Source organism: Mycteria americana, chromosome 3 (assembly GCF_035582795.1).
Source record: "Mycteria americana isolate JAX WOST 10 ecotype Jacksonville Zoo and Gardens chromosome 3, USCA_MyAme_1.0, whole genome shotgun sequence".
Taxonomy (NCBI): Eukaryota; Metazoa; Chordata; class Aves; order Ciconiiformes; family Ciconiidae; genus Mycteria; species Mycteria americana.
Window position 1 is genome coordinate 95,081,223 of NC_134367.1, and position 18,596 is coordinate 95,099,818.

General features: G+C 36.1%; 1 protein-coding gene across 2 annotated transcripts in view; it reads left to right on the forward strand.

Moving 5' to 3' along the window:
* The window catches only part of ZFAND3 (zinc finger AN1-type containing 3), a 149,788-nt gene that overhangs the window by 21,915 nt on the left and 109,277 nt on the right, over nt 1–18,596 (forward strand). Inside the window, exons 2-4 of one of the 2 annotated variants that reach the window (XM_075496198.1) lie at nt 11,686–11,738; nt 13,615–13,655; nt 15,712–15,738. In XM_075496198.1, coding sequence (XP_075352313.1) covers nt 13,628–13,655; nt 15,712–15,738 — 55 coding nt within the window. In that variant the 5' untranslated portion in view covers nt 11,686–11,738; nt 13,615–13,627. The remainder of the gene's footprint in view (nt 1–11,685; nt 11,739–13,614; nt 13,656–15,711; nt 15,739–18,596) is intronic. The other variant, XM_075496197.1, reaches the window with a different exon arrangement.

The following is an 18,596-nucleotide window of genomic DNA, read 5'->3' on the forward strand; positions in this document are numbered from 1 at the left end:
CATACCAGAAACTTCTCTCAGGAAAATAAGTGATTTTTTAGAATGCTTTAAGAATTATTTTTAAAAGATATTTTTGAAGTTGTCTATAGTTGCATGCATATCACACATCCTGCATTATTTCTTTTGCTCTCTATCACCCTAATACTTTTAAGAAAATAAAGATTTGAGTTTGTGTAAAAAAAATATTGTTGTTTTAGATCTGACTGCCTTTTCAGCTGATAATCAAGTAAATAAGCAATAGGGTTTGATCTTCATGCCTCTGGTTTTAATTTAACAAATTCTGGGGGTCTCCAGGTTTGATGGGTGGTAGCTGGAAGTATGCCTGTGGGTAAGTGATTTGAATACGTTTGTAGTAGATTGGGCACAGTACTGATTGACAGCATAAGGAATTATGTACAGGGTGTTGTTCCTTGTCAGGGATAATAGTAGCAGCATAGAAACTTTTACAGTGATGAGTGTGAGTTAAAATTATTTTCCAACAGTGAGTCCTTTAAGCCTATGAGATAAGTGCATGCTAAAATGTCATATCTTCAGTCTAGTAGTTTTTAATGTCCACACTTTATAACTTTGATTTCCTATGCTCTGTTTAGAAGTTAACACCTAAAACTTGAATGCAAAAGTGCATATCCTGGTGTTAGTCATGACCTAATACATACTTTAGTTTGTATGATCTCCTACGTTAGTAAATAATTTGAGAGCTATGCAGTCTGGCATGGTAGCAGACTGAATATTCTTGTGATCACTTATTTTTCAGTCCCTTATAGTTCAGCTAGTAGAATGGAGTTTGCCTTGCCTCAATTTACATCTTCCACCTATGCAGGCAGGTTTTATAGGTGAGGGTACTTTTTTGAATAATTTCATGTGTCAGAGTAGTTACATTTTAAGTTTAATAAGGGAGTCAAGTTTAGACTGAGGACAAAATCCTTCCAATAGTTGTGATGAGGGTGTTAAAAGCAAAATCAGAGTAATCAGAGTGTTTACCTATAATGGTCTGTGTTTCATTTTGACTTTTATGATTTTCTTTTTTTTTATCTCCCCTCTCTTCCCCCTGCCCCGGCCCCCAATGTCATTTATTTTAGTAATTGTCCAAAACTGGTGGATTGGGTTAGATTGTTTGCTAATGTTTTTCTTCTGTATCCAGTTCAGTATTTTGCATTGTTTATCTTGCTCTCTGATAATGAGAAGATTTGGAAGGGTGGGAGTAATGAGTGAAGAACACTGGAGAAGGAGAACTTTCCCGATTATCTTTTCTTTGGTGTTTTTGTTAATGTTTTTTTATTATTATTTTTATTACTATGCAAAAGACAGGCTGCATGGGGAAAGATATCTGAAAGGTATCTGTGGATCTGTTCTTTTCCCCTGATCCTTTCTGCTCTTCCCTGGGTACAGATGCTCATGCTGGAATGTAAGGGATTAATTTTCAGGCAAGCTGCAGTTGAACATGGAGAAGAGAGAACAGTTCTTGATCACAGTCAGAAGCAAAACAATTGAGGCCTCTGACAAGGTCCCCAGCACTTTGGATATTTTGACTAAGAATGTTTTATTGGGATAGCTAGATATATTAACTACCCAATCTTGAATATTTGGGAATGAATTGCTGTTGTTTCCTTTTGGAATTTTGAGAAATACAGTTTTTTTTATATATTTTGAAGAGGTATAGAGAGATGAAAGATGGAAAAAAGAAGATAAACTCAGAATAATCTAGCATAAAAATGCCAGTGCAGCTCCATAAGGAGCAAACTCTTGTCTGTTAGATCCAATTCGGCACTGGTGCTGTTTGTCTGGGTTGGTTTTTGTGTACCATGCTCATTCTATTTCAGTGCCTATGGAAGATACCTCATGCTGTTGACTTCTTATTCAATGCAGGGACTGTGGTAATGACCATATAGCTGCAAAAGAGAAGGGAAAGATTTTATTTGCCTATATAAAAGAAAAAAGGAAAAGCATCTGTATAGTTAACAACAACATTTACATATTATGACTCAAAATACTTTTGTTTAATTGTATCCTTTTGTTTTGATTGTTTCATTATTTACATAGAAAGTTAAATATGCAGACATACATATAGTCAACTTTCCTATTAGAGAAAGTTATTCTTTTATCAGGTGTTTATTTTCAAGACTTTCAGTTTTCTCTGTGGAAGAAATTCATAAGCATAGACTTGTAATATGCCACTTTTATTCAGTGAGTCAGGTGCATGTTATCTTGGATTAACATGTGATAAAAGAAAATGCCAAAGACCAGAATACCATCCACAAAAAGAATGCATAGGATGCTCTTCATCCTGTTTTTGAAGCAGCTTTACTAATACTTAGTTGTTCTGTATTTGAACTAAATTGTATTGTTACAATTACAGAAAGACAAGTAGCTAGACCTATGGGCTAACTGTAGTTAATGAGAAGATTGAAGATAATAACTTAGTGTTTCCTGTTAGATCAGAGATGGACAGGTTTTAAATCTGTATTTTGCAAGTAACTTTCCCTACCCTGGAACTGGGGTGGAGCATTTAAGGTGCTTTTTCTTCCTGAAAAAACTTGAGTACTACTACTTCTATTGTATTTGCTCTTGGACATCAGGCATTTGCATTCAGAATGCTTAAAAGAGCAAAACATCGACACCATGGAGCATTACATTATTTTAAAGGTGTTTCTTATTTTACACCACATAAATTCTGGACACTATGGCTGAAGTGATTTGGGCTCAGGATGTTTATTACAGTGATGCTGTACTTTAACATGTAGTTGTTTAGCCCAGTTAAATGTATTTGGAGCATTTTTCTATTCAAAGTAAAACTGAGAAGAGTTTTGAAATAATGTATCTGGATAAAGTGCAAAGTCGAGGCAGCTGTTCCTCTTGAGCACATGAGTCATAGGATTTGAGGGAAGCAGCACGTTTACTTGCAGTCCAGTTGCTGAACTCTACCACATCATTGAGTCATTAACTTTCCGGCGTCCTTTACTCGGAAAGAGAAAGGAGTTGACCAGTGTGCCCTGAGTCAAGCTCAAGTCTCAGAAATCACATTGAAAATGTAGGGGGCAGTTGAGGTTTTCAGACATTAAAATATCCTTTGTATGCTTAATCCTTTAATCATGGCTTAAAAAAACAACCCAACCAAAAAAAAAAACCCCTAAAGAAAAATATCCTTTAGGTTTCATGAAGAATATGTTGAGTGTATGGATCACAAGTGACAGGGAAGGCAGAGATTCTTCTCAGGGGTAGCAGGAAGAGAAACAAGCATAATGATGTACTGTGTGCTCTCTTGTGTAAAGGGTTTAAAACTTACATGGTTTGCAATGTTCCCTCTGCTACTCGGTCTCTCAAGCACTTCCATTTCATTCTGGATTTCTTGACTTAACTGTGCAGTCCCGTCCCCTCCCCCATTTTAGCATTTGTCTTTTAATGGGATGATTTAGGATGGTTTATAGAGCATACGTCATTCATAACAAGTGAAGGTAGTTTTCATGGCCAGCATCCACTGTGTCTTAGAAGCTCCTTAGAAAACAACTTTACACTGAACACTTCTCTGAAAAGAAGATGCTGCTTTGATATAAACTATCAATGGAGCTGTAGGTAACTTAGCACAAGTCATGTTTCACTGAACTAATGATGCTTAGTGCATGGCTTCTTTTGTATTTCTTTACTTGTGTTTGTGCCTAGGTGCATATTTATGGGAAAAAAAAAATCCCACCTTCTTCTAGGTTCAGATTACTATCTTGCTTTATATACATCTGTCATTGTCAGCCTAACTCTTGTTTATAGTGTTTTGGGGTTTTTTTTGAGGGCTTGTTTGCTTTTTTTAAGCAGCATTGCCAAACATTTGTTTGTGTTGGTTTGTTCCTTGAACTCTATTGTAAATTTTACCTGGTTTTATTTAGGGTTTTTTTAGACACTTCAGAAATTGAATGTTTAACACAAACATCTTGAGGGAATTGTTTATAAGCAGTTTTATGGTGGTTAGAAATGCTACGTTCCTTGGAATTATGCTGAATGTTGGCTTTGTGGTAGAAAAAACAGAAGTTACATATGAGAGGAGATCTCAAGTTTAAATATCCAAAGCGTTCTTCTGGGCCAAAACTTTGTGTCAGATGTTAGTGCAAATATTATTTTATAACATTGCTGCAGTATAGCAAAGGAGTGGCACTCTGTTTCTTTAACTCTGGGGTGTTTTTTGAGGCTGGGAGTCTCTGCTCATTACCCAAAAGATGCAAAGTCTGGTACAGACTTCTACCTGAGAGCTATTAGGAAGTTGACCAAAATTTCTGAGTGACTAAGATAAGCATTCAAACCTGCTTCTGCTACTAGCAGGATAGTTCTGGATTGTTGAAATACAACTGACAGAATTCTTCCAGAAAGGACCTTAGTGCTTTTTGCGCTGATTATGAGTTAACTGTGGTTTATTTCGCTTCTAAAAGTGACTTTTTCTGTTTGTTTGTTTGTTTTCTATTTTTCTTTCTCTCATTTTTTTTTCATTGTACCAGCAGGGCTGAAATGCTTTCTGACAGTATAGGAGGATCTGCTTTTAGGGATGTTTTGTTTAAATAGTTAACTGGCAGATTGCTCCTAGTGTAGACATATCCTTGATAAGATTCATTTCAAATTCCTGAAGGAAGTGCTGAAGTACTCTTGTTCTCTAGAACAGTATCATGACACATGACTACAATTTCCCACCTGGGAACTGAAAATGACTGTGTGTAGTCAGGTGTAGAGCCAGCACTGACCCAAGTAAGAGCTGTGTTGCTTCCTGACTGTACAATTGGATACAAGGCTAGCTGGGATGGAAGAAAGTGAATTTCCCGCAGTGAACCTTCCAGCTAGCCTTTTGAAGACTTTACTGAAACCTGTTTTAAATGAGGAGGAGGAAAAATGCCTGCTAACTTACATGCTGGTAGCTTCTTTTAGATGTGTGTTTATGAACAGTGTAATAAGATAGGATTGCAGGCACCTTGTCAAAATTCTTCGACTGCTTTTCAAGAAGTGATACAATTCTACTGGAGCATGCGATTCCAGATGGGTTTGATAAGCAAGGAGTGCAAAGAACTGTAAAACTCAGATTGTCAGTCATTCACAAAAATACACTGTTATATTTCTGCTTTTTGGGATGGCTTAGGGAGGTCTAGACAAGTGCGGTATCCTGCTGGACAGCCTGCTCATTACTGAATAGGATGTAGCTCCTTACCAGTCCTGAAACAGTGATGCTTTCTTGCTTTGTCCAAGGCATACTCTTTCCTCTTCTTTCTGGCTCCTTTATTTCTGAACCTAGCTTTCTGTGCTTTAACTCATAGAAATGAATATTCAAAATTATTCTTGGGGTTCTTACTCCTCTGACTTGCATCTTTTGGTTATAGTGCACCTTCAAGTGCTTTCTTTCTCCATAGTTGGAATGGTCAACACTTTAAACTCCTTTTTGCTTGTGTAATGTTTGACTTGTTAGACATTAAAAACAGATCTCTACAACAAAGGAGTTTATCTTATAATTTTGATATTCTGCTAGCTTTTGAGAGAACACTTATGGCACAGTACTTAAACCAGACTTTGTTAGTGTGTTTTGTTAATACTACGCAACAGTATTTTTTTAACCGGTTTACATAAGTTGTCCTTGTAAATGTTATTTAACATGGTCTTTGAAATACTTTGAATAACAAGGTCTGTGCAATACTTTGCAAGGCTCCCCCCCCCCCCTTTTTTTTTTCTTGTGTCATTCAAAAGTTCTAACCATTCCAGGCCTTTATAATGCCAGGTGTTTTAAAGTATTTTTTTTGCCAAAGAAAAATAGCTTTGATTAAAAAAAGAAAAATGCTTCTCTATGCTTTTGCATAAAGAGACAGATTTGGCTTAAATTGAGTGAGAATTAAAAGTTTCCTCTTTTTAAGCTGAATCTAGTTGTTCAGGTCAGGAAATATTGGAATAGGTTTCCTGGGGAGGTCTTGATATATAATTAGCCATGCCTTTAAGTTAAGGGACAAAATGGATACTTTCTTGAGGTTTCTTACAGCTTCTTTTTTCTAAGAATGTTTTACTATTTAGTATCTATTACTGACCCTGTGGTAAAAGAAGTAACACAAATGGAATAGGCTTTTGAATGCTGTTTATCAGCAGAGCGTTGGAGTGTCTGATCCAAAGAAAAAGATAAAGTTGATATAATTTCATATTGTAAATCTGAAGATGATGATTGTGTTGTCATAGGGCAATGTTAATTATTACCTGCAATGCACGTAAATAATAATGTCCTTGAGGAATTGGTGGAAGGTGGATAGATGAGAACTTTCAAATTTTATTCCTACTTTTCTATTAAAGGCCTCTTGGACTCTATTAATACTTAGTATTTCAACCTTTCTACTGTCCTTTAAACGGTAGGCTGCACATCTTTGTGAAAAAGACTTTGAAGACTTGCAGAGGAATGTTTGGTATAGGATTTTGCTGCTGAGATTTTTTTTTAAGAAAGTGTAGAGATGTATTTATGGGAATAGGAAGCATTTAGCTTTGACTGGAGGGCAACAACTTTGTAAGCTCAGCTAGAAACCCTACTGAATCTGATCTAAGTTCTTACAACCTGTCTTACCTAGTTTAGATGCATTGGATTCTTTGCAGTTCATTGTATGAATTGCTGGAGAAGGCTTTAAATTGAAACTCTACCAGTGCTTTTGTGTCAGAGCCCATGATATGTTTTGTATAAGAGTAAGGAACTACTTTGTTGCTGTGTATTTTCCCCATTTTTCCCTCTTGTGTATTTGTGCTCTTTTCTGGCCTTGTTGTCAACAAAGCACTTCAGGCTCTTTGTATATTTAAAACATAGAGTGCTTCAGCCACAGAGTTTTAAAAAAATGCTTTAGTGTAGCCACTGAAAAAAATAATAAATCAAGATACAGCTACTTCATTGGGATGCATCAGCATATCTTTTGAGTGTGGAAAGCTGCCAGAAGGGCATTGCACTAGTACACTGTACGGTGCATAAAGTTTACCCTCCATTTCATTTCAAATTGAGGTCAGAATGATGAGGTCCTTACAAATGTGTGACTCACTAACTGAAGCATCATTTTCAGCAGCTTACCAAAAATCTTGAAATGATAAGCAACACTTAAATTGTTTGTGGTGAAGATGAGGAGTCCAAAACCAGAATACTCATATATCTTTCAAGTAAAAAAACCTGTAGTAGTAATAAAAAAATCTTACCCATAACACTTTCCTAATTGATCTAGAATTCTTATCACTGAGTGTATGGGTATAGAACAGCTGCTGAAGTAGACAACATTGACTGCATTTGTGGGATATTTGATTTCAGATTTTATTTCACTTAAAAATCTGTTTCTGAGTGTATGTGAACGTTTCTGGTTGCCAAGTTCTCTGTAGGTCTACCTGCATTTGACATGCTCCACTTCTGCTCTTTCATTTGAAAATAATTTGGCATACAACATTCTTGAAGAATAACTGAGCTGCCTCAGTCTAAAAACATGAATAATTGTTTAAACTTTCCAAAAAACCTTGCCTGTATCCCGTTAGCAAGGTCATAAACAAAGGAGGAACTATAAACATCAAATACGCAGCATATATGAAATCAATGAGGTGACTTCTGATTTAGAAAAGTAAAATGGCTTTCTTCAGGAGCTAGTGTACAGGATATATAGAACTTTCAAAGGACAATTGAGGGTCTTATTAACACAATCTAATTAACCTCCTTCCTGTGCAAGGTGAAGTGTTATATGCTCTAAGCGAATGTTGAAAAGTGTAAGGGAAATACAGAACTGGATCAATTTTCTTTTAATGATAAATAATCCTTCTAGTCTGGTTGGATGAAAGTAAACACATGTGGGCTATGATTTTGCTTTTGCCGTGTGCCAGGATTCAGCTCAGAGTTAATTCTTCAGCAGAGTTATAAACCTTTGAAAATTGCTTTATAATGGAAACAGTGACAGGCCATTAACTACTGTAGTATAAATGCATTGATTTAACATATGTATAGTTGTCCTAAGTTGCCAAATACATGAAACAGTATGTGCTGAATGTATAGGGAGGAGGCTTCATTGTGGTTTTAACTAATTAATGACATGATTCATATTATGTTAATGTTTCTCAAACATACGGCCCCTGACAATATTGGACAGGTATCATTCAGGGGCTAAGATATATTTGTACTGTAGTGACACTGCAATCCCACTCTAATTGCTATACTGGAAGCGGACCAAGAAGCATTTAACACGATGCATTTAATCACCAACGCAATTATAATGCAACTGAAGCAGGTATGTTTTCCTACTACCAAGTCATAGGAACTTCTGAATCATAAAGAATCATTACTAGGTATGCTGGAAAACCTTGTTCCCAATAAAAATGCAGAATCTGGGATTTTGCAGTCACATTTGTGACTGCAAAACGTGACCAGCATCTGTGGCTTGCATATCTTTAAAATTAAATGTCTATTGCATGCATGCTATATGAAAGCATTTTTTTCCTCCAAATTCCTTATTCTTCCATCCTCAAAAGACAACTGAACAAAAATTATTTTCAAGAATTACTATTATTCTGGTGGTGTTTTTCAAGCATTGAGAATATACACCTATGCTAGAATCGTTACTTATTTTTACTCTGGTGCAGCTGCATGATTCTTGCTATTGGTGGGCATTTGCATTAACAAAGCTAGTTCACTATTACCTTAAAAAGTGTAGGAGACCTAATATAGACAAAACTGAGCATTTTGTATTGCCCTTTGGCACTTGTGTGGATTTAAGCTAGCATTAGTTTTTAGCATTTCTGTGGTGTGGGTTTTTTTCTTTTTCTTTTTTTTTTTTTCCTTTCCTCTTAAAGATGGGAATGGGGAAGCTAGGAAGTGCCTGACAATCTGCTGGAAAATGTAGGCTTTTGTTACAAAACCTCCAGTGTTTATTAAGTACGCCTATATAAATTTCTTGGCAGAAATTGTTTTCATTAGGGAGGCTGAGATCAGGCAAATTTCTGTATACTTCTTTTTAATTCTCTTCTAATGTGCAAAACTTCCATGTGTAATGTGTTCTTGAACCTTCAGATTGAGATTTGTCTTTTTAGATTCTGGCTATTCTGATCAACTTCTGTACATCTAATAGTCTTGTCTTTGAGATTTATGGCTAGAATATCACCTTCATTCTCTAGATGTGGTTTTGTATTGATAAAATCATTTACTGGGAGAGGGGGAAGGAAAAACAAACTTCCAGTGAAGACAGAGTAGAATGCACATTGATTTGAATGGTACCTCACAATGGTATACTGCCAAATGGCAAGAAAGAAAAGGAGTAATTAGTAGAACGGGGCACAAATTTAAGTAAATAATTTTCAGTGGTTTTAGTGGAGTAGATAAGGCCACACCTTCAGAAGAATGTACCGGAAGTAACATAGGAAAATGGAATCAGGGAAGCAAGCAGAGGGGCTGAATAAGAATCTTAGTTCTTTAGTTTTATTAATTAGTTACATATCAATACACAGGATTTGACGTATGTTATTTTTGATGCTTAGTGCCTCTCACTGGCTCTCACTTTGCGTTATCCATCTTTAACCGGAGATGCAGATGTTGATCTCACTGAAGTTAAGACCTTACAGTGATCTGCATGTGCATCTATCTGAAGGCTCAAATAGTTTCTTTTGCTATGGAGATTTGTAGGCACAACAGTGCAAGTAAGGGATAATGGTTTGAATAGCCTCAAATGTGTGTTTTATTTTTATCCTTACATGTGATTTCCTACATTATTCATTGCTTAAAGTATAAATATGTTATAACTTCTAGGATTTCCCATTTCTGTAAATTCCTTCCTCTTTCAAAGTCCCTATGTCATTGTTACTACTTTCATGGCTGTGTTGGTAAGGGAGTGGTTTTTATCTTTGGCAGTGAAAGCACTTTTAATACCTACACTTGTTTCAGACCGAGTCCTGGGGAGTTATTGCATGCAATCATTCTGTAGCCTCTGGGGTTTTCCAGCTGGCTTGAAGTATCCTCTGCCTTTAACTTGCTCTGCCACTTGACCTTCTGAGCTTGCTTCACCTTGTGGTTTCCAATCTACATAATAATTTTGTGCCACCCTTTAGTTAAATGGTTTCTTTTTGACAGATGGAAGTACCTTCAAGTAGGGTTTAACTTTATATTCTGCCTCGGAGATAATACCATTCTATTTGACTTGATTTATCCATAAATATGAATGTCTTTCTGAATACCAGCTTAAATTATGTACAAGTGGAGATTGTAAATTACCAGTACAAAACTGGCTTTCTAGAGATATTGTACATATAAAATGTATACTGTAGTAATTCTGGATTAGGTGCTGTTAAGCATGAAGCTGACTTCTATGAGGGAAATCTGGGAATTACCTTAATATGTCCAGTTAAAAACTGGTGATTTGATAACTGATTCACAAGCATGTCAAATACCCCTGACCTAACTGCAAGAGAAGGGTGTAGAAATGTTAGGTGTTAGCCTAAAGACTTGCAGTCTAAAACATGCAATTCTCATTGTCAGGACTGACTTTGAATTTTAGCTGCACTGTGCCTTATTCACCTTTACGGTCATGATTTTACTGTATGTTCCTAGAAATCCGAAATTTGCTTTCCCTAAAAGTCACCTACTCTAAGTAGAGTTGGCCACTGTGACCATCTCTTTCCTATGAAGTGGAAGGAAAGGAGGCTGTGTCATGACCAGGACTGTGTGATGCTTTAGAGCTTTGAGTGTTTCAAATAAAATTACCTCAAGAAATAACAGATATTACAAATGTATGATATATTTGAGAAGGCTATCAGGAGCAAAGAAATTTTATATTTTGGTGTTCCTGGCTGGCAGTAGGAGTTTCTGGTGAATGCTGGAGTCACTGGGAAGTATTTAATGTAAACCAGCGATGTGGTTAACAAGATTTACTTCATAGAGAAAACAGCAATATGCACGTTTGCTCAATTTTAAGAGTCTGGTGAGAGAGCCCTTGCCTGCTGTAAAGAGGAAATCCCAGCAATGAGAGGAGGGATTTGCAGTGTAACAAAGAGCTGTCAAACGTAGATTTTTACTTGACAGACATTGACATGACTCTCAGATAATACCTAGTAAGCTTGGCGTACATAAACTGCTTAATGCATTTTCTTTGTAAAGCTTTTGCTCTAATTAAATATTGCACTTTCAAAAAGGGGCTGATTGTTGATCAACACTGTTACTCTGTCTCTAATAAAAAGTGCTATTTTCTTAGTTCTAGCTTAATGTTGATGGATCTGCAGTGACATAAGTGACTGTGTAAAAGAAACTAAAAGACAGAAAAAAACCCCTGAAAGTTTACATTCTCATCTTATGTAGCAGCCTCAGATTGACTTGGATGACTTAAAAAAGCATATAAAAGGATCAGAGAGAAAGTGATCCTTGAAACTGTGACAGTGAACTGAAGTTATTTAGCTCACAAGGTCACTTGTCCAATAGCACTGTCCTTTCAGAAAATCGTTTTTTTGTGTTAGAGTAAATGGCAGCCTTTTTTCTTTTTTCACATAGCTGTATGTTGTGTGTGTGTGTTTTCCATTGTTGGTGTGCTGATAAGTAAATATTATATGAGGCTTTGGATTGATATTTAACAGCTGAGATGGCTGATTATACCACTGAAAACATTTGTCATTGCCCGTTCCAATGTCATCAATATGAACCATCTGAACTCTGCCTTTCTTTTTCTTTGCTGCCCCTGGGGTTTAATGGCTTTGCAGAGAAGCTCCTGCCTGGCATATTGAGCTGCTCCAGAAGGTCTAACCCGTAAGCAGTGAGTACTGAACTGCAGCACACTAATGCTGTAGGTGTTGACTCACCATGCTGTTTTAATTGCAGTTCTTTTGAAGGTAGATAATCTGTGCAGACTGTCAACATAGATATTGAATTTTGGGTATATACCAATTTGATGATGTATTTGTATGGCTACAAATGCTGTTCTGCTTTTCTTTGGGAATTAACTTTTCTCCTGTGCACATACTGTTTGCATTTAAAACTAGCTTTCATATGTCTGTGGCTCTTGCTATAGCTGGCAAATGCTTATGTCTCATATCTGCAGTGAACTGTGTTCTAGAATTCTTGAGCCTGATGTAAACCAGCTTTCAAATGTGCATGAATTGAAAAGCATCTGTAATGTTTTGATGTGACTAATACGAAGATATGATTGACCAAGTCTGGATTTACTTCGTTACTGGAAAGTCATTCAAAATATCCATTTGCAAACTTGGGGGGGGCAGGGGGGAAATTCTATAATTCTGATAGATGTGTTCATTTGTGATATAATTGCTTTGAAAAAATTGTCAGAAATTTTGTCTCGAGTTAATAAGCAGTTTTGATTTTTTTTTTTTTTTTATAATTTGTATATTGTAAGATGCAGATCTCATTTCAAAATTCCATCCATGTTTGGCTGGAAATAGAAAACAACTGTTTTGGTAGTCTCAATTGTTTTTGTGTATGCATACTTCTAAAGATAAACATGCAATTAATTTGGCTAAATGATGTGTTCCAGCTAGAGGCTGCCCTGAGGAGGCAAAAAAGTCTTGTGGGCATGGGCAGTTTTGGTACAACCTTGCCTGTCAATATGTACTTTCAGACCGGCTCAGGGCAGTGTTAATGCTTACACGTGATGGTGGAGCTAATGCAGGAATGCTGAACAAATCGAATATTGGGCAGCGTGCACAGAAACTGGGTTGCTCTTACCTTAAGACATTTCAACATATGGAGAGCTTTTGAGAATATTCTCCAGCTCACTTTGTAAAAGAGATGTTGTGATGTTAGAAGAGAACTTTTTGTAAACTGGGAGAAACTTATTCTCCCATAGTATATTGCTTTGGGTAGTTTCATGGTAGCCCTAGAGAGGTCTATAGCCTTAATTTTTTTGTTGTTGTTTTTTGTGGGCCTACTGATTTCTTTATGAGGATGAACGCTTGTGGCATAATTGCACAAACACTTTGGAGACATCTGGGAGGCTTAAGATATTGCTGTCATTCTCCAGCTGTTTTTCTCTCAGCTGAAGGTTACTGCCCTCAAAGTTGAGCCACACTAATGGCTTATATGAACTATCCAAGTCCATGTTAGTGCAAAGTCAGCCAGGTTATTTTAAATTACTGCTGGATGCATTTGAGGGTAGTAATGAACAGCTTGAGGTAATAACTTCTTAAGCCATTCCAGCTAGACTTCCAAGAGCACATCTGTCTGTGTCCTTGTAAGTGCAATACTTTCATCTCTCTATTGCTGTACTGTATTCAGGATTTGTCAGGACTGCAAAGCTGTTGCCAAGGGGAGTCTAATATTCAAGTGGAATGTATTGGCTCTTCCTGTCTCTCATTATTATCATATTGCAATAGAAAGATCTGAATGACAAGTGTGTAACATATCCATTGAATGGTAAAGTAAGCTTATTTTCAAATATGAGGAAAATGTGTGGAAGTCATGTTTTGGAAGCTCTAAATTGGAAAGAGATTGCCATATGAAGTCTCTTCTCCCTGTCCCTGTTCCTACTTCAGCTACTTCTAGCCACTTATCTTTGATTCCTAGCCATTTAAGTTCTTACCCTCTCTGTACCCTTGCTTCATTCCCCAAAAAACTTCCCTGTATTGATTAGAATTATAATGAATTTTTTAGCTCTATTTTTTTTATTTTTGCCCCAGGTCCAGCAAGACTATGAATCTCTGTTCCAAATGCTTTGCTGGTAAGTGCAGTAAAAGGTTTTGTGTTTTTCTTAGATTATCAAAACCACATTGTTGGCATCTCCTTCAGGATTTGTGCATGGGTTTTTCTTCCTTCAGTGTGTATATGTAATCAGATTTTTCTCACTTTGGTGCTTCATTTTTTTGCTAATCAAGAACCTCTTGTGTAAATGTACCAAACAAACCTTGTTCTTGAAGTTTATGGAATTCTGGAACACCCTTGAACTACAGAGCTCTGCTGTAAGCACAGCTCTATACAGATGATGTGGCTTTCAAAATGCATAAGTCTGAATTGTAATTTGGAATTTTGTAGGATTTATTTTGTAATAACCTCTGAAATACGGTATGGATAAAAAATGAAAAGGAAAAGTTGGTATAGAAAACCTCTTGCTGCATTTCTTTTTAACTTGCAGCCCTTGAACATTAAATCATCAGTAGCTTATCAGTAGGCTAATTCTAATTGCTACATATTATTTTCTTATTGTAAGGTCATTTCTACTGTGTAAAATGTTAGGAATTGCTGTTGACCATTTCCTGTTAGCATTTTCTAGCATTGCCTTTCTGATTATTTTTTTGTGGTATTTAGTATTGTAAACTTATTTTCAATTGTAATAAAAGTGCTGTCATATTTCATGATATTTAATTTCTTTTGGGGGAACAGATACAATATTAAAAAGTTCAGGGCTTGCTTTTTTTTTTTTTTAAACTTTCAGTCATTGGCTTGTCTATGAAACATTACGTTAATATTGACCTTGCAGAAATTTTTTTTAAGGTCATTAGTTTCCAAGGCAAAATCGTAGGATCTTTGAAAATTAAGGCAAAATGTACCAAAAAAAAATTAAAGCTTTCTTTGATTTTTTTTTTTTTTTTTTTTTTTTTTTTTTACAAAAAATAAATTTTGACTTGTAGATTTCAGGTCTTGCGTTCAGCATCACTTCATTAAACAAACACATGGGAAATAAAGATTGTCAAAGACTGTTAGCAAAATGATGCATATATTTCTCTGGCTGTTTTCCAGAGCCATGAATCACTGGAAAGGGTATATTGAAGAAAGTGCAAGTCCTTTCTTGTACTCTTTCCCTACGGACTGCTGTCAGAAACAAGCTACTAGGTCTTTGATTTGACTTAGTACAACTGTTATGTTCATATTAGCACTGTAAACAACTCCTGTTTGCGTATCTCAGAAAAGTGGATTTTCTGATTCTGAGATATCAAAATGGCCCATCCCTCATATTCTGGGTTTAACAGAGTACCCAAAGCTTCACAGCCAGCAGGCCAGGCATTAAGCAAACCATCTTTTATTTTGGTTTTACTGTTGGTTTTTTTTGTTTGTTTGTTTTGTTTCTTTAACAAGAAGAAAAATTCTTGGCTGCTATTCTGTAATTCTCCTGAAAAGCCATTGCCTCTGATCAAGTTCTTTTTTTAAATACAAGGTAATATCTAAACATTTGTGTGATTTAGGGGCAGGGGGGGAAGCTTAACTTTTAAAATTTTCAAGACTTTCTTCACAGCCTGTTTATTTTAATGAAATAAGACTTGAAGAGTTTGAGTAACTTAAAAAGCTACTGCTAGTTGGAACAAAACCAAGTATTGTGGAAAAAGGCAAATTTTCTCTATCTTTTTAGATCTTTAACTACGATTCCTTCAACAAGTAGCGCTGAAATAAGCAGTCCTGTTTGAGTAGTAACTCAAACTCTGTCATCAGTCCCACATAAGTCTGTGTTTTTCTTTTTTCCTTTTTTTTTTTTTTAATGTTACTGACATATTTTTAGCCTATTTTTATACTGGGTTTCCAGCCACAGTATTGAAATAGAAAGATGTATACTCTTGTTTCTGTAAATTTAACCACTACAGATAGCAAGATTTTAGGCAAGTAAGCTGTTGAAAGATGTTTTTCACCGTTCCAGGCACTCCAAAGATACGATGTGAAAAAAGTTCCTCTTTCTCTTTTAATATGGCAAGTTATTCATTCAAATGTATTGAAGTAGATTTATATGCAAGGGAAAACTGGGAATTATTATTTCTCTTGACCGTCGTTTCCTTTCTCTTTTATTTTAGAAAAAAGAAATCCACACAACGAAAAAGGTTAGTAACTTTGTTAAATGGTTGGGGTTTTTTTCACAGGGAATTCAGCCTTCCTATTTTTTAAAATAATTTCAGACACACACAGCAGCAAAGCCCCTTGCATTTGTGTAAGCATTATCTTTTTCTATAAATCAGGGGAGAAGGGCAACAAGTCAGCAAGAGATGAAAACATTGTTGCATTTAAATTGCAATATGAATTATTATGTGGAGCCTTCCTATCTTTACTGTTTTTTCAGACCTTCTAAACTATGTACAGGTTTGTAAATACATGATCATGACCTCTTCTTTGTTTCTGCCCTTCCTCTCCTCCCCATCCCCGGTCATACCTTGATGTCTGTGATGGTTAATTATCACAGAAATGGAGCAAAGGGCAGTGGTCGGGGGCTGTCAGTTTGCCTTCATGTTTGACCAAATACTTGTGATTTCTAAATTTATTATAAAAATAAATTCACTGAATTTTCACTCCCATTTGTCCCCAGATTAAACAAACAGCAAAAGCAACACGATTATGTAGCAAGGAGAGTAGAATTCCTTGTTTTGGCTATCTTTGTACGTTGTTTTTATATCAAACACAGGAATACTTTTCACAGGTTATTATAGAGATTAGGTTGTTCAGCTGTCTATGGCAAAAGTGAGCTGGATACTGCTCAGATATATGCAACCCTTTGCCTAGAAGAGCCCAATGCGTTGACCTAGATCTAGGAGGTTCACTAAGCTCTTCTGTACAACCACAAATCTGCCGTTCATTTGCCACAGACTAGTTCTTGGCTTGCACATAGAGGTTGATAAATACTGGAGAGGAGCTTGAAGTTAGCTATCCTCTTCAGCCCTCTTTGCCTCCTCTTCACCCCATGTGCCTGTTCCAAGAAAGAATACCTGACTTGTTTTATTTAAGCCCTATAGAAGCAGCAGACTCTGAAATGTTCAAGAGCCTCTTTGAAATAATTTCAAGTTAATTGTACTTCTGCAGAGTACTTCACAACCTTCTGTCTCCAATTCAGTGCTGACCACGTGCTATCAAGGCCTCAAAGTCTCCAGATACAGTACAAATGTAATCCTACATATTAAATTGCTTCAAATAAATTTGCTTTTCAGGTGGTTAAGGCATACTTGCTTCAGACTTCACACACATCCAGAATACAAATGCAATAAAGTGTGTGGGGGTTTTTTTATCAGAATATAGGCTGGTAAGTGAAAAAATGCAAATTATGGCCAGAGTATCTCCCTTAGTGACACCACATCTTTCGCTAATACTGCAACCTCTCTTCTTTCAATATGGTAAACTGTGAAATCTGAATGATTAAAATACAGGACAGTGATGAGTGAAATTTTTCAAAAGTACTCTTTATTAATCTATCTTTGCTCCCATTAGGTTTATGGAAGTTTTAATATCAGCTTCGTGTAGGGATGTTATTTGAGTACTTTTGAAAAGCCACTTTTACAAAGTAGGCTCTTTCAGGCAGGAATTCTACAAACATTCACAAAAACAACACCTGGTACCTTAAGAACTCAAATTTAATTGGAACCTCTGGGAACAGTCACAGAACAAACTATTACAGAATAAGAACAAATATTTAAATACAGAAAACTGTAAAACTAGACTTTCTACTTAAATCACCGAAAAAAATGCATGTCTGCCTTTAATCCATTTGATCGTAAGTCTAGAAAGTTTGATTTGTGTTATGGTTCAGTCAGCATTGGAAAGGGGGGGTGCAGGAATTAGATTTCAGCTTGTTCAATAGTATGTGAAGCTGAAGGTAAGTGCAGCACTGGATGGTTTGGTGGAGAGGTGCACTTGGAAAACTGGAAGAAGATGAAATGATTATCCATGGATTTTGTGAATCAATTTCATAGTCCTTCGGTCTGAAGGTGTAATTGAACCTTCTAGATGTGGGTATCCATCTCTTCTTAATCCAGCTCTGCAGTGTTTATGTTCATGTTCTGTAAAGTGCTAGATCAGCATCACTGAATTTGAGAAAACACTTCAGCCGTATAACCCAAGAATTCTCTGAGTTTTAAGGGCCTTGACTCTTAATTCAGTTTTATTTTTAGTTTGAAATCAAACACATATTTTTACATACTGGTATCTTGGAGAGTAAAAATTATAGATTTTTAATCTCAATCTATCAAGTAGGAGATCAGTATTGCTGGAACCACATAGGTATTGTCAATACATATGTTTGACTCTATGCCAGATTATGAGATTTTGTAACTTCAATAGTATCTTTTATTTTTCTGAATTTGAAAGATCTGATAAGGCAAAAAAAATTAAAAATAGACACTATTATCTTCTATATGTCATCTCATTCTAGAAGTATCAGATTATTTGCTATTCTTTCTATTTCCTGAACTCACTCAGATGTTTGACTGTAGAGTTATTTCATGGTTTTGTGCATCTTAACCCTTCTGCTTTGTTGAGCAGACCTTTATTTTGTCATGCCTAAGTCACACACAGTATTTGGAGCTTACAAAATTGGGGATTTTATGTGACTCGGAGTGACTTGAATAACACGATTTCTTCTCTCAGTCTTTGTAAATCCTGAGAGCTACTTAGAACGCTGCCTTGTCTGGCAGTAATAACACCTACTGTAAGCATGAGCTGGCAAAAGTCAGCGTTCCTGCCTAAATAGATTTTGCTGTTAATCAACTGCTAACTTGATCCTCAGTCAGGCTTTCAGCTTGCTTTCTGGAAACCTTTTCAACAGGTGCATCTTGCATGTTGCTAGTTCAAATTTTCTTATCTGTATCCTGTTGTAATGATAAATTATGTTTTATTCAGCTCTTCTCTTCTTCATAAAGTTTTCATTCATAAATGAATGATTAAAAATCTCTTATGTTTGCATTTTCCATATCCTTGT